The sequence below is a fragment of the Echiichthys vipera genome, assembly GCF_963691815.1.
Source record: "Echiichthys vipera genome assembly, chromosome: 9".
In the NCBI taxonomy this organism is placed as follows: Eukaryota; Metazoa; Chordata; class Actinopteri; order Perciformes; family Trachinidae; genus Echiichthys; species Echiichthys vipera.
Genome location: NC_139834.1, coordinates 334,740 through 351,373, shown reverse-complemented (window position 1 = coordinate 351,373; position 16,634 = coordinate 334,740). Strand labels below are relative to the sequence as shown.

Sequence of the window (16,634 nt, the reverse complement as noted above, 5' to 3'; positions counted from 1 at the left end):
ACAACGCCATGGGGGGGCGGTCCGTCCAGACCACAACGCCATGGGGGGCGTTTACAATCCTCACACTCTGGGACCCGGTTTCTAAAGGTCCTGTTTTCAGGCTCCGGCCGCTGTGGACGAGCGATGTGACGTGTTGACGTGTTGATCATGTGACTTTGACTCCTTCCTCCTGGACACAAACACAGACCTGATGTTAGAGGAGGAAACAGGTTTTCAGGGAGAAGCAGACGGACGTGTTTCATGTCTGGGTTCAGGACACACGGCCGTAACACGTCAGACTATGTGACTCGAGCTGAGGCGTGAGAATTCAAATGACTTGCCTGTATTAAACTTTATGTTCTCAGTTTAAATATTAAGAATATTTTACGCTGTCAGTGTCGACATTACAGGTGTTTATGGAGCCTCATGTTACTGAGGGCTGTTAGTTAAAGGGAAATTCTGCTGTAAAATCCTCCTCCAGGGTCTTTTTCTGCACTTTAATCCTCAGTAACCATGGAGACAGTTTTTTCCTGTAACAACTATTAAGGTGCCCTCAAAGCAGTTTCAGTCCAAAACAACTGGACCTGGTTCTTTGTCAGGAAGACGTTTCACCTCTGATCCAAGCGGCTTCATCAGTTCATGTACACATCTGACCAGGACCAGGACCAGGACCAGGACCAGGACCAGGACCAGGACTGGTCCCAGCCTGGTCCTGGACCAACTAGCTGGTGTGAGATCCAGGTCTTTAACCTCTCACAGGCCGATGATGTCACTGGAACCCTTTGTGCTCCAAGTGCCAACGACCGTCGTTAGAGTGACAGTCGTTGGTGGGCAGTTGGTTGCGACTTCGTTAGTCCTGGTCCTGGTCCAGTGGTTGGTGGAAGTAGGTCTGGACTTGGTTAGTGCTCTATTGAGTGTGAACCACAGTGGTTGGGGTCACAGGAGGCCGTGTGTGAACAGTTGTTCTTTGAGGTTAGATTGTTGAATCTCCTGGGAAGGTCGTTGGCACTTGGAGCACAAAGGGTTTCAGTGACATCATCGACCTTGTGAGAGGTTAAAGACCTGGATCTCCACACCAGGTAGTTGGACCAGTCCCAGCCTGGTCCTGGTCCTGGTCCAGTCCCAGCCTTGTCCTGGTCCTGGTCCTGGTCAGATGTGTACATGAACTGATGAAGCCTCTTGGATCAGAGGTGAAACGTCTTCCTGACAAAGAACCAAGTCCAGTTGCTTTTGACTGAAGCTGCTTTGAGGAGAACGACGACAAATGAGAACATTCACAAACTATTAAGGTAGAAATCATTACAGTGGAAGGAGCTCATTGCTGCTTTGTTGTGTGTGTAGGGACTCTTCTCATGTGTGTGTGTGTGTGTGTGTGTGTGTGTGTGTGTGTGTGTGTGTGTGTGTGTGTATGTGTGTGTGTGTGTGTGTAGGGACTCTTCTCCTGTGTGTGTGTGTGTGTGTGTGTGTGTATGTGTGTGTGTGTGTGTGTGTGTGTGTGTAGGGACTCTTCTCCTGTGTGTGTGTGTGTGTGTGTGTGTGTGTGTGTGTGTGTGTGTGTGTGTGTGTGTGTGTGTGTGTGTGTGTGTGTGTGTGTGTGTGTATGTAGGGACTCTTCTCCTGCTGCTGCAGAGGTTTGCTGTTATTTTCAGCAGCATTAGTGGTTAAAAAAGACCTTTGAATGCCTTCACCGTGCTGCCCCGAGCTAACCACTGTTAGCCACGTCCGGCTGTTAGCATCTCGTTAGTTGTTACATGTAAAAACTGTCTCAGTGGATTATTTGATGAGTGGATTTGCGGAAAAAGACTCTTTCGACACTTTAACGAAGGACTGGAGTCGACAGAAGCTGTGATTTGACGGCGACAGCTTCATTTTGTTCTTAATTGAGACTTTGAGTCACACGTGCAGGCGTGGGACAGGCTTTACCCCGGAGCCGTCACAGTTTCACACAGAAGAACGTACTGGAACAAGTGTTTCCAACAACAGGAAATACACAGAATAATCTGAATTTGGGACTCGAAGGAACAGGTTTGACCAAATGTGACTCGTCCGGAGGGAAAAGTGCATTCACCGGTTATTTTCAGATTAATTCACAAGTTGTTCTCTAAAATAAGTCTCTACTTTATTAACTCCAGGGTAAATCAGTGAGCGTCTCTCAGTGTTTTCATGGTGAAATAGGAACCAACCGACTGCAACAGTGACGCCTCACTGATGCGCTCCTGGAGCACAGGGGAGTAAAACACGTCACACCTGTAAGTGCTGTTCAGTTATCGCTGGTTCTGCTCTTTGCAAAGCAACAAGAACATAAAGAATATCGTCCCTGAACCAGGAGCAGAAACACCCTCCACATTAAAACCATGATGACGATCAAACTGGTCCAAAAACATGCAGCGAACCCGTCCCACGTATTTTCCATCTGCTCTCGCTCCTCGGCCAAAAACCACAAAGTGTCTTTTAACTGATGAAAGTAAAAACCTCTGAAGATGAGACTCGTTAAAGCCAAACACCGGAGCTGCCAAACATCCCCCAGGGACGCCGTGTCCTCGGACGACTTCTGTCTTTTAGAGGCGTCAGCACGTTCAGCGTTAAAGCAGAAGGTTCTGGTTTCATCTGAGGACGGGGAGGAGACTAAACCAGGCTCCAGAGTCCGGATTAACTCTGCCCAGGGACAAAGAGTCTTTAGGGCCTTACGATGATTTGATTTGATCCTTAGTCCACGCTTCAGGATAGACTCTGTCCTAATTATGGCATTAAAACATTATTTTATACTTCTATGATTGTTATAATGCAAACACATAAAGCAAATCTATGAGCAAACGTAAGTTAGGGCCCCCTCCCACTGTGCCTCCGTCCCGTGCCCCAGCACGTGTCACGGCTAAAGTCTGGTTCCTTTGACCAGTGTGAGTGCAACCGTACCACGTCTAGGAGCGGCACGCTTGCCGTCCACGGCCCGTTTGGGAGAGGTGGGCTTTAGTAAAGCACGTTTGCACGTGTACGAGCACGAGCGTGCGCACGTGTACGAGCACGAGGCCTACGGCGGTTCTGAGGTCATTTCCTGTGCGCCTGTTGGGACATAGAAAAAAGAAGGAGGGACCATGCGCGGACATTTCAAACAATGGCGGCGAAAGGTTCACGTTGGTGTGATGCGGAGGTGGAGTGTTTACTGCAGATTTGGTCGATGAAAAGATTCAAAAACAGTCGACAAGACGCACAAAAACTCCGAGGTCTACGGAAAGATCTGGAAACAAAGCCACGCATCGCCATGACGTCATCAATGCGTGTGACGTGTTACGGCGTGATGACGTATAGGCAGCAAGAAGCATTCTCCGAGGCCCAGGTAGTGTGAGTACAAACGGGCCTGGAGGGGGGGACAAGGACCCTAAAGCACGGGGCACGGGACGGAGGCACAGTGGGAGGGCGCTCTTAGTCACACTTAACTTCTCTGTGACCTCCAAAATAAAAGTGTTATTAATATTAATACTATTATACAGGAGGCTGATTTGCGTGATTACACCACTTCTATGCAGCACATTGACGCTTACACTAATGATGAAGAGGTCATTCAGACATTAACACATTTTCATGTGAATAAATACTTTATAAAATAATAAACAATCTCAAGATGAGTTCTTTAAATTCTCTCAACTACCGTATTTTCAGGACTATGAGTCACACTGTGTTTCATGGTTTGGCTGATCCCACAGCTTATACGTTATATAATGTTATAATCATTTAAAACAACGTGGTACTTTTGTTTTTTCCAATCAAAACAGTAAAGAGCAGTAGAGTGGAGCGTGTGAAGACGTGTGTGCTGCAGCGCCGGGTGATCAGACACCAGGAGGCGACACACACACACACACACGTCTCCCCACGGTGGCAGGAATCAGTAATGCAGGTGTGTGTTCGTCACAGCTCACAGACTAACTGGGACAAAGTGTTACACACACACACACACACACACACACACACACACACACACACACACACACAATCACACACACACACACACACACACACACACCTTCCATGTCTTGTGTTCTTCAGATACACTTTGCCTCCATGTCGTAGAGTTGAAGAAGGTCAGAGATCACAGCATCGATGTCTGCTTTGGTGACGTCCACACACAGCACCTGCACACACACATGGGCATACGCACACACACAAGGACACACACACACACACACACACACACACACACACACACACACACACACACACACACACACACACACACACACACACACACACACACACACACACACACACACACACACACACACACACACACACACACACACACACACACACACACACACACACACACACACACACACACACACACCTTCCATGTCTTGTGTTCTTCAGATACACTTTGCCTCCATGTCGTAGAGTTGAAGAAGGTCAGAGATCACAGCATCGATGTCTGCTTTGGTGACGTCCACACACAGCACCTGCACACACACGTGCACACGCACGTGCACACACACATGGGCATACGCACACACACAAGGACACACACACACACACACACACACACGATTCAGTTACTCAAAACTTTTCAAACAACCTGAATTTTACTTTTAAAAATACTTTTAAAAATCAAAGCTCAAACAAAAGCGAGCCACAGCTGAGGACGCGTGGACGAAAGTGTCCGTTCAGAGAAACACACGCTTCCAAAAACACCTGCGTTGATGCGTTTCCTGTATTTAACCGAGTTCAGTGACGATGGAACGACAGTCGACTGAACACTGCTTCATCTTTCACGGCTTCTACTGGAACTGAAATCTAAATTTCTTCTGTTGTTTAAAGTTCAAGTGTCATTTTAATGCTGTTCGGCTGAAAGTTCAGGGTTTCTCATCAAACCACATTTAAACTGAGTAAATACTGTAAATCTGAGGGCGCTCCGTATCTGCTGATGTGCTGAAGTCACTGTTAACCAACATGTCTGTCGTTATTTTATTTAAGTTTATAAAACGTCATATTTGAAAGACAACACACACACACACACACACACACACACACACCTGCCACCACTCTCTCTCCCCGACAGGAAGCTCCACTCCGTAGCTGTTTAGAGCCAGGTGAAGCGTTGCTATGGCGATGCATTGTGGTGTGTGGCGGATGCACATGTCTCCATGGTAACAGTCTCTAAGCAGCGCCCAGGAAGTCTCAGCGACGGGGGTCCGACACCAAGCGTGGCGGTTCACGAGCGCCTTCACAGACAGCAGGTAGTGGAGTAAATACTGCAGAGGAGAGAAGAAGATACAGGGTTTTATTATTTACAGCTGTGCGCTAAAGTGTCCTCTAGGAGCATAAACGTGTGTTAAAGTGTCCTCTAGGAGCATAAACGTGTGCTAAAGTGTCCTCTAGGAGCATAAACGTGTGTTAAAGTGTCCTCTAGGAGCATAAACGTGTGCTAAAGTGTCCTCTAGGAACATAAACGTGTGTTAAAGTGTCCTCTAGGAGCATAAACGTGTGCTAAAGTGTCCTCTAGGAGCATAAACGTGTGCTAAAGCGTCCTCTAGGAGCATAAACGTGACGTAAAGTGTCATAAACCTGTGCTAAAGTGTCCTCTAGGAGCATAAACGTGTGTTAAAGCGTCCTCTAGGAGCATAAACGTGTGTTAAAGTGTCCTCTAGGAGCCTAAACGTGTGCTAAAGTGTCCTCTAGGAGCATAAACGTGTGTTAAAGTGTCCTCTAGGAGCATAAACGTGTGTTAAAGTGTCCTCTAGGATCATAAACGTGTGTTAAAGTGTCCTCTAGGAGCATAAACGTGTGTTAAAGTGTCCTCTAGGAGCATAAACGTGTGTTAAAGCGTCCTCTAGGAGCATAAACGTGTGCTAAAGCGTCCTCTAGGAGCATAAACGTGAGCTAAAGTGTCCTCTAGGAGCATAAACGTGTGCTAAAGTGTCCTCTAGGAGCATAAACGTGTGCTAAAGTCACCTCTAGGAGCATAAACGTGTGCTAAAGTGTCCTCTAGGAGCATAAACGTGTGTTAAAGTGTCCTCTAGGAGCATAAACGTGTGTTAAAGTGTCCTCTAGGAGCATAAACGTGTGTTAAAGTGTCCTCTAGGAGCATAAACGTGTGCTAAAGTGTCCTCTAGGAGCATAAACGTGTGTTAAAGTGTCCTCTAGGAGCATAAACGTGTGCTAAAGTGTCCTCTAGGAGCATAAACGTGAGCTAAAGTGTCCTCTAGGAGCATAAACGTGTGCTAAAGTGTCCTCTAGGAGCATAAACGTGTGTTAAAGTGTCCTCTAGGAGCATAAACATGTGCTAAAGTGTCCTCTAGGAGCATAAACGTGTGTTAAAGTGTCCTCTAGGAGCTTAAACGTGTGTTAAAGTGTCCTCTAGGAGCCTAAACGTGTGTTAAAGTGTCCTCTAGGAGCATAAACATGTGTTAAAGTGTCCTCTAGGAGCATAAACGTGTGCTAAAGTATCCTCTAGGAGCATAAACGTGTGCTAAAGTGTCCTCTAGGAGCATAAACGTGTGCTAAAGTGTCCTCTAGGAGCCTAAACGTGTGTTAAAGTGTCCTCTGAGCATAAACGTGTGTTAAAGTGTCCTCTAGGAGCATAAACGTGTGTTAAAGTGTCCTCTAGGAGCATAAACGTGTGCTAAAGTGTCCTCTAGGAGCATAAACGTGTGCTAAAGTGTCCTCTAGGAGCATAAACGTGTGCTAAAGTGTCCTCTAGGAGCCTAAACGTGTGTTAAAGTGTCCTCTAGGAGCATAAACGTGTGTTAAAGTGTCCTCTAGGAGCATAAACGTGTGCTAAAGTGTCCTCTAGGAGCCTAAACGTGTGTTAAAGTGTCCTCTAGGAGCATAAACGTGTGTTAAAGTGTCCTCTAGGAGCATAAACGTGTGCTAAAGTGTCCTCTAGGAGCATAAACGTGTGCTAAAGTGTCCTCTAGGAGCATAAACGTGTGTTAAAGTGTCCTCTAGGAGCATAAACGTGTGTTAAAGTGTCCTCTAGGAGCATAAACGTGTGTTAAAGTGTCCTCTAGGAGCCTAAACGTGTGTTAAAGTGTCCTCTAGGAGCATAAACGTGTGTTAAAGTGTCCTCTAGGACAGTGTTTTTCAACCACTGTGCAGCGGCACACTAGTGTGCCGTGAGAGATCGTCAGGTGTGCCGTGGGAAATTATCCAATTTCCCCTAATTGGTCTAAAAAAATTTTTTGAAAACAAAACTTTACCAGCAGAACTAGCCCCTGTGTTGGATGATGTGGGCATGGTAAACTTTGTAAAGACACGACCTGTGAAAAGCCGCATATTTGCGTCTTTGTGTGAGGAAATGGGAGCGGAGCATAAAGCCTTGCTGTTTCACACGGAGGTCCGATGGTTGTCGCGCAGCAAGGTGCTGGCCCGTGTGTATGAGCTGCTGGAGGAACTCAAGGGGCCTCATTTATCAAACAATTTGGACGTGAGCGGGAGCTACGATCAAATCTCACGTCTGGTCTGAGATCGTGTACGCACAATTGAGCCTGTGTATTTGCGGTGCAGCACAGCAAAACCTGGCTGAAAATAATGAACAAACCTCAGCTGTCATTAAGCATAAGCAGTCAAATATTAAGAACAGATCAAAACGGATTCTTAAAACGAATAAAAAAATTATAAAAATTGTGGTTGGAGCGATTTATTGCACTCATGTGCGTCTGAAGGCACCATCCATGAATGATTACACATTCATCAATCGCAAAGACTACCACTCGATAAATGTACAGGTGATTTGTGATGCCAAGCTATCGCTTTTAACCGTGGTGACCAGGGGGAACACACGATTCTTTTAAATATCAAAACAGCTCGGCTCCAGCCCCCCGCGACCCCGACATTGAATTAATGAATGAATGTGTTGGCGCGCGGCTGCAGCAAGGCGCACTGCAGAGCCAAATTCATCTCCTCGGTTCGTGGCTACCCTCGATAAATTGCATTAAATCAAACAAGGTATCAGATGATGAACATGTTGGTATGGTTCTTCTAGGTGACAAAGGTTATCCTCTTACGGAATACCTAATAACCCGCCGGTAGCGCCGGTGTTGTGCGGTAGAGTAGTAAATAAACTACTCCTATAGGTGGAAACAACAGCCTTCTGATCCAGAATATCAGCTATAATGCGAGGGGGTGCATTTCACGGCAGGGGTGCTGAATACGGCGCACCTGTCCAACAGTGCGCACAGGCGCACACGGGTCCCAGTGGAGCGCTGCCTCGGTTTGACTTCCTCCGTTATTCTTATACAGCGTTTTTATGATGGGCCCCTCTTAAGGCATAAAGCTCAGCTTTATTTTGCTCCATCTCGGATGTCAGGATGCCGATCTGTGTGTCGGAAAAGTTTCTTTTCTAACCTGCGTTCTTCCTCTCCGTGTTTGACCTCAGTGGGCGAGGACTCGAACCAGGAATATTTAGGGGCGTAACATGTTAATGACGTTTGAATTCAGCCGCCGCATTTATCAAGGCCCGCTCATTCATACGCTGAGATTGTTCAGATACGAATGTTTCATAAATCACACGATCTCAGATCTGCGCCCGTTTTCACGCAAGTTTTATAAATGAGGCCCAATGTGTTACTGACAAATGAGGGGTCCGATCACGCAAGACTGCTTGCAAGTGATGAGTGGTTTGCAAGGCTGGCATATCTGGCGGATATTTTTCATCATCTGAATGAACTGAACACACGAATGCAAGGCCGGAATGAAAACCTGCTCACAAGTACGGATAAAATAAATGGCTTCCGTTCAAAGGTGCACCTCTGGCAACAACATGTGGAAAGTGGCAACCTTGAAATGTTTCCACTCACCAAGAAATGGCAAGATGTTCACACTGCTGCACTGTGTGAGATCATTAGTAAACATCTGAAAACTCTCCAGGAGAAGATGTCATTTTATTTCTCTTCAGCCTACACTGATAGCCTTGACTGGGTTAGGGACCCATACAGCTCAGCAGTTTTTGGAAAGGACATGACTTTGCAGGAGCAGGAGGAACTAACTGAACTGAGACAAAATCGTGGTCTGAAGCTAAGCTTTGCTGATCTACCTTTGGACAGTTTTGGTTGACTGCTGCCAAGGAGTTCCCCATTCTGGCAAACAAAGCTATTGTGACATTGCTCCCATTTTCCACGACATATCTGTGTGAGGTGAGCTTCTCAAGCCTGACTGCCATCAAAACTAAAAACAGAGAGCGACTGAGAGCTGTTGAGGAAGAGCTTCGTGTGTGTCTTTCTTCAATTCCTGCCAGGATATCAGCTCTTTGTTCATCCAAACAGGCCCAGGTTTCACACTGAGTGAGTAAAATACACTGAGATTTACATTTTGTACATGTAACTTTTCATATTTCTCAGTGTAGAACAGTGAAATCTTTCCCAAATATTATTGCTTCTGTCATAATAAGCACTATATTTCTGTATTCCTGGTAATTTATGATTTTGGACAGAATTAGAGTTTGCAAAACACTTTGACGTTTTCTACTACCTTTAAGACCAAATTGTTGTTTCATTTGTTATGTTCAAGCTGTATTTTTAAAGTGAACATGTTAAGTGCACTTTTTATTTGAAAGAAGAAATATAAATGATGATAAAGTCCTTTTTTCTTTGTGTTTATTTGATTCCTATTCAAGACACTTTGATGAGAATGACTATATTATTAATATAGGCTACAGAGTATCATTTTTTAACATGTTTGGCTGGTGGTGTGCCTCGAGATTTTTTCAATGAAAAAAAAGTACCTTGGCTCAAAAAAGGTTGAAAAACACTGCTCTAGGAGCATAAACGTGTGTCTTCCGTGGGCCCGGTCACAAACACACACACACATGCACGCACATACACTTACCTTGTGAGGGTGTTCGAAGGACACGTGGAAGTCGAGCTGGCGGAGGATAAGGAGCTCACACTGCACCACGCTGTCCCTCAGGTCCCAGAACTCCTTGTCACACTCCAGAGGAGCGCTGCCGCTGTTAAAGTACCTGCAGGAGAGAGAGACGACGGCTCCACAGTGAGACAAGAGAAGAGTTTAGCTCCTTACCAGCAAAACAAAACCACCGCCACACATTTGAGGACAGACGCTGATGAGGTATGACACTCGTTAGGCAGCAAATGATTCTCGAGTCCAGTGTTTCAATGTCTCACTAAAGATATTCAATTAATAAAGAACTTTAAGGAAACATGGACAAGGAACCCTTAAAGAATAATGACCGTAGCTTTCTTAACCACGTCCTGTGCTGTGCTACTTCTGTAAAATCATCCCAGGTCGTCGTTGGTTTTCAGTAAGGGCGCCCTCCCACTGTGCCTCCGTCACAGGTTAGAGCGCCCTCCCACTGTGCCTCCGTCACAGGTTAGAGCGCCCTCCCACTGTGCGTGCGTCCCGTGCCCCGTGCTTTAGGGTCCTTGTCCCCCCCTCCAGGCCCGTTTGTCCTCACACTACCTGGGCCTCGGAGAATGCTTCTTGCTGCCTATACGTCATCACGCCGTAACACGTCACACGCATTGATGACATCATGGCGATGCGTGGCTTTGTTTCCAGATCTTTCCGTAGACCTCGGAGTTTTTGTGCGTCTTGTCGACTGTTTTTGAATCTTTTCATCGACCAAATCTGCAGTAAACACTCCACCTCCGCATCACACCAACGTGAACCTTTCGCCGCCATTGTTTGAAATGTCCGCGCATGGCCCCTCCTTCTTTTTTCTACGTCCCAACAGGCGCACAGGAAATGACCTCAGAGCCGCCGTAGGCCTCGTGCTCGTACACGTGCGCACGCTCGTGCTCGTACACGTGCAAACGTGCTTTACTAAAGCCCACCTCTCCCAAACGGGCCGTGGACGGCAAGCGTGCCGCTCCTAGACGTGGTACGGTTGCACTCACACTGGTCAAAGGAACCAGACTTTAGCCGTGACACGTGCTGGGGCACGTGACGGAGGCACAGTGGGAGGGCGCCCTTAGTGTCCTTAACCTGTAGTTGCCACGCAGTCTCACAATGGAGTCTGGTTCAGCTGCACAGACGTATTATTCTGGGATAGGGGGAAACACTGCGGCTCCTCTCATGGTCGTCGTTGCTCTCTGCAGTGTGATTTAAACGTGGTCACAGAGCCGTGTTCAGTGCACGCAGGACGAAGCGTATTACCTGTGGCTCACGTTGATGATGTCACGGGTCCTGATGTGCTGCTCCTCCACTTTTCCAGCCAGGTACACGCAGCTCATGGCCACCAGGTAGGGCTCGTACGCGTGCAGCCTGACACGCTCGAAGAAACGGTGGTACAGCACACACGCCGTGGCCACGGGCACCGAGCGCATCCCCAGCTTCACCCCTGAGAGAGAGAGGAGGGCGACGCTTTAAGGGTCATTTCAGATTCATTCACACAAATCAAGTGATGCAGTGTGTTTGGATATTCACACTGAATCACTGGGAAAGATCCTCTGTGCAGCAGGAGGTTGTGATTCTTACTCCTCCCAAATACACAGAACTAAACAACCGACGGTTCATTTAAGAATCAATTTAACAAGAAAAATGAAATAAAATCAGTAAAGACAGCAGTGCAGTGCAACCCTGAGGCCCAATTGTTGACAGAGGTGTGTTAAAGTGTCCTCTAGGAGCATAAACGTGTGTTAAAGTGTCCTCTAGGAGCATAAACGTGTGCTAAAGTGTCCTCTAGGAGCATAAACGTGTGTTAAAGTGTCCTCTAGGAGCATAAACGTGTGCTAAAGTGTCCTCTAGGAGCATAAACGTGTGTTAAAGTGTCCTCTAGGAGCATAAACGTGTGCTAAAGTGTCCTCTAGGAGCATAAACGTGTGTTAAAGTGTCCTCTAGGAGTCTAAACGTGTGTTAAAGTGTCCTCTAGGAGCATAAACGTGTGTTAAAGTGTCCTCTAGGAGCATAAACGTGTGCTAAAGTGTTCTCTAGGAGCATAAACGTGTGTTAAAGTGTCCTCTAGGAGCATAAACGTGTGCTAAAGTGTCCTCTAGGAGCATAAACGTGTGTTAAAGTGTCCTCTAGGAGCATAAACGTGTGTTAAAGTGTCCTCTAGGAGCATAAACGTGTGCTAAAGTGTCCTCTAGGAGCATAAACGTGTGTTAAAGTGTCCTCTAGGAGCATAAACGTGTGCTAAAGTGTCCTCTAGGAGCATAAACGTGTGTTAAAGTGTCCTCTAGGAGCATAAACGTGTGTTAAAGTGTCCTCTAGGAGCATAAACGTGTGTTAAAGTGTCCTCTAGGAGCATAAACGTGTGTTAAAGTGTCCTCTAGGAGCATAAACGTGTGTTAAAGTGTCCTCTAGGAGCATAAACGTGTGTTAAAGTGTCCTCTAGGGGCATAAACGTGTGTTAAAGTGTCCTCTAGGAGCATAAACGTGTGCTAAAGTGTCCTCTAGGAGCATAAACGTAACTGTACCTGTCTCCATAATGAAGCGACAGACGCGAAAGTGGGTCTTTGTGTCCCCGCCGGAGTCTCTCCTGCCCGCCGGACACAGCGCTCTGTCCCGGGCTGCAGGTGGACGAGAGGACGGACCCTCCATGGCTCACGCACCGGCAGCGGCGGCAGCAGCTAACGTCAATAATAACGTTAATAATAACGTCAATAATAACGTTAATAATAACGTCGATAATAACGTTAATAATAACGTCAATAATAACGTTAATAATAACGTCAATAATAACGTTAATAATAACGTCGATAATAACGTTAATAATAACGTCGATAATAACGTTAATAATAACGTCAATAATAACGTTAATAATAACGTCAATAATAACGTTAATAATAACGTCGATAATAACGTTAATAATAACGTCAATAATAACGTTAATAATAACGTCAATAATAACGTTAATAATAACGTTAATAATAACGTCAATAATAACGTTAATAATAACGCAGCGTGGTTCGTTAGTCAATGATAATAATGTGACCTGACAGTTTAACTGTGATTCAAACTCCACGGTTCAGTTGTTGTAAGTTTCTAATTTATAGTTAATTCTATGAATGAACGCGCCACAGTTGTGCTAATGTGCTGCTAGCTTACATGTTACCGGAAGATAAATAAATGGACTTCCGGTCAAAATTTTAAAGTGAATAATAGTGAATACAGTAAAATTATAACAGTTAATCTAATCTTTAAGTTAAAACAGAGAGTTTCAAATAAATAACGATGTTTAAGAAATTTAACACAAACTTAAAAACAATAATCGATGTATTTCCGGTTGCAAAGTCCGCCAGTATCAAACACTTCCGGTGTTACAGCCATACTCGTCCCCCTGTTGTGTTCCTCTGACAGCAGCACCGAGGATTCAAGTTACCTTCTTCATCTATTTTAATTTCCTTTTTATAATGTATTTATTTTATTAGACACATTTATTTATTTGATTTATTTACTTATTATTTTGTCATTTCTATATTTCTTATATAATTATCTACTTTATATTATTTAATTAAATGTTTTGATGATGTTTGTCTGTCACATTTTTTACATTATTGTTCATAAAGTCTACTCCTTCATTCCCATTATTTGTAATTTAATTAAAACATTTTGAGTCTGAATCCAACAGAAAATGTTGAATTTTATTCAAAGAATAAAAAAATGCATCAATAAATGTTTAAATAAATGAATAAAATAATAAATAAGTGAATAAATTAATTAATACATACAAATTGAATACAAGAATAAATAAATGAACACATAAAAATCGCATAAATAAATAAATACGTCAATAAATGTATAGGTAAATAAAGGAATTAATAAATAAATCAATTAATAAATGAAATAATAAATAAATAAATGCTTTATATTTATTTCTACATTTCTGTTCACTTTAATTTCTGTATTTCTGTATGCATACATATGCATACATGTATTTAAATAAATCCATATACATACATACATACATATATACATAAATCCATATACATACATACATACATATATACATATATACATACATGTATATATATGTTAATGAGGCAGCAGGTCCTCACCTCCTTCCGTCAGCAGCGTGTTGAAAACAGACCGAAGCAAACGATCCCTGATCCCGGTTCTTCCTCCTCCTCCTCCTCCTGATGAACAGACTCTGAGCTCAGCGGAGTCTTTTCCGTCAGTGATGATTAAACCACATGTTTGATTTAAATTCATTCTTTATTGAGTTTCCTGTTAATAACACAGAGCTGCTGTGTGTCACCGGCCTCTGCTCTACGGCGGCGCCTGGCGGACAAACTTAACACCGTCTCATAAACTCACGTCTCTTTATTTAGTTTTTATTTTATTTGTTTTTTTCTCCAGGTTTATAAAACATGTTTGTTCTTGTTTTGCTCTCAGTGTCACGTGTGTCTTCTTATTATTTCCTCATTATATGTTTATATATTATTATTATTATTATTACGTCACAGGAAGTGGAAACAGGGGTCGGTTTGATTCGCGTTGCTAAGCAACGGGTCAACAAACACAGACGAGAGGCTGCGACTCGAGACAGGATCCGAAATGTTCTCAGCAAACCAGGTAAACTCAGGTAAACTCAGGTTAACTCAGGTTAACTCAAACCAGGTTAACCCAGGTTAACTCAAACCAGGTTAACTCAGCAAACCAGGTAAACTCAAACCAGGTTAACCCAGGTTAACTCAAACCAGGTAAAGTCAGGTTAACTCAAACCAGGTTAACTCAGCAAACCAGGTAAACTCAAACCAGGTTAACCCAGGTTAACTCAAACCAGGTTCACCCAGGTTAACTCAAACCAGGTTAACTCAAACCAGGTAAACTCAAACCAGGTAAACTTTACCTTTACTTAACTTTTACTTCACTTTCACAGTTTGACGGCGCCTTCAAACCGCAGAGGCTGCAGAACTGGAGTGGGAGCAAGAGCTTCAAAGAGGTAACAGGACACTTTAGCACACGTTTAGACACCTAGAGGACACTTTAGCACACGTTTATGCTCCTAGAGGACACTTTAACACACGTTTATGCTCCTAGAGGACACTTTAACACACGTTTATGCTCCTAGAGGACACTTTAACACACGTTTATGCTCCTAGAGGACACTTTAGCACACGTTTATGCTCCTAGAGGACACTTTAGCACACGTTTATGCTCCTAGAGGACACTTTAGCACACGTTTATGCTCCTAGAGGACACTTTAACACACGTTTATGCTCCTAGAGGACACTTTAACACAGGTTTATGCTCCTAGAGGACACTTTAACACAGGTTTATGCTCCTAGAGGACACTTTAACACACGTTTATGCTCCTAGAGGACACTTTAACACACGTTTATGCTCCTAGAGGACACTTTAGCACACGTTTATGCTCCTAGAGGACACTTTAACACACGTTTATGCTCCTAGAGGACACTTTAACACACGTTTATGTGTGTGTGTGTGTGTGTGCGTGTGTGTGTGTGCGTGTGTGTGTTTGTGTGTGTGCAGAGACCCACTGCCCGGCAGGGTCACACCGCCTTCATTGCTGATGACAGAGGACATCTGCTCCCTGGAGCGATGAAGGTCAGAGCGTCGTTTTTCTCTCACTGAATATTTCTGCATTAAAAATGATGTTTCTGCATGTTTTGGATTCAAAAAGCCAAATTCAGCTGCAGTGTTAACGTCCAGGGACAGGAGGTACAGGTGTGTGTGTGTGTGTGTGTGTGTGTGTCTGTGTGTGTCTGTGTGTGTGTGTGTGTGTGTGTGTGTGTGTGTGTGGCTCCGTGCTGCGCTCCTTAGTTCCTGATTCAAAGTGAAGTTTAAATGAGCATCACGCGTGACTCACCTCGCCTGTGTGTCGTGTGTGTGTGTGTGTGTGTGTGTGTGTGTGTGTGTGTGTGTGTGTGTGTGTGTGTGTGTGTGTGTGTTGTGTGTGTGTCGCTGCAGAGGGGCAGCGCGTGGCCCGACTTTAAGGGGACCTGGGATCTTCCCGCTCGTATCCCTGCCCACAGCATCAACCCCACGGGCCGCTCGGTGCAGGGTCTCCACAGGCTCAGGTCCTGGGGCTTCGACCCGCAGCACGGCGGCGACAGAGACGCCGACGCACCACAGGATGCTGGCAAGCAGGTCAGATTAGAGACAACGCCAACAAACAGTTTAACACACGTTTATGCTCCTAGAGGAGCCTTTAGCACACGTTTATGCTCCTAGAGGACACTTTAACACACGTTTATGCTCCTAGAGGACACTTTAGCACACGTTTATGCTCCTAGAGGACACTTTAGCACACGTTTACGCTCCTAGAGGACACTTTAACACACGTTTACGCTCCTAGAGGACACTTTAACACACGTTTATGCTCCTAGAGGAGCCTTTAGCACACGTTTATGCTCCTAGAGGACACTTTAGCACACGTTTATGCTCCTAGAGGACACTTTAACACACGTTTATGCTCCTAGAGGACACTTTAGCACACGTTTATGCTCCTAGAGGACACTTTAACATACGTTTACGCTCCTAGAGGACACTTTAACACACGTTTATGCTCCTAGAGGAGCCTTTAGCACACGTTTATGCTCCTAGAGGACACTTTAGCACACGTTTATGCTCCTAGAGGACACTTTAACACACGTTTATGCTCCTAGAGGACACTTTAACACACGTTTATGCTCCTAGAGGAGCCTTTAGCACACGTTTATGCTCCTAGAGGACACTTTAACACACGTTTATGCTCCTAGAGGACACTTTAGCACACGTTTATGCTCCTAGAGGACACTTTAGCA

The 16,634-nt window shown here is 44.9% G+C and overlaps 1 protein-coding gene across 1 annotated transcript; it reads right to left on the bottom strand.

Annotated features, from left to right (window-relative positions):
* Positions 1–4,307: 4,307 nt before the first annotated feature.
* Positions 4,308–12,535, bottom strand: ccnq (cyclin Q). Its single transcript, XM_083920271.1, has 5 exons — positions 12,342–12,535; positions 11,080–11,263; positions 9,793–9,925; positions 5,001–5,219; positions 4,308–4,427 (listed from the first exon to the last, which is right to left on the bottom strand). Exons 1-5 carry the CDS (start codon positions 12,463–12,465, stop codon positions 4,338–4,340), a joined length of 750 nt encoding a protein of 249 aa, XP_083776397.1. The 5' UTR covers positions 12,466–12,535; the 3' UTR covers positions 4,308–4,337.
* Between the last annotated feature and the right edge of the window lie 4,099 nt (positions 12,536–16,634).

Excerpts from the sequence above, each read along its gene's own strand:
- ccnq (XM_083920271.1), bottom strand. The coding sequence starts at position 12,465 with ATGGAGGGTCCGTCCTCTCGTCCACCTGCAGCCCGGGACAGAGCGCTG. Across the intron at positions 9,926-11,079 it reads ATCATCAACGTGAGCCACAG|GTACTTTAACAGCGGCAGCG; the intron begins GTAATACGCTTC and ends TCTCTCCTGCAG. Across the intron at positions 5,220-9,792 it reads CCTTCGAACACCCTCACAAG|TATTTACTCCACTACCTGCT; the intron begins GTAAGTGTATGT and ends TCTCCTCTGCAG.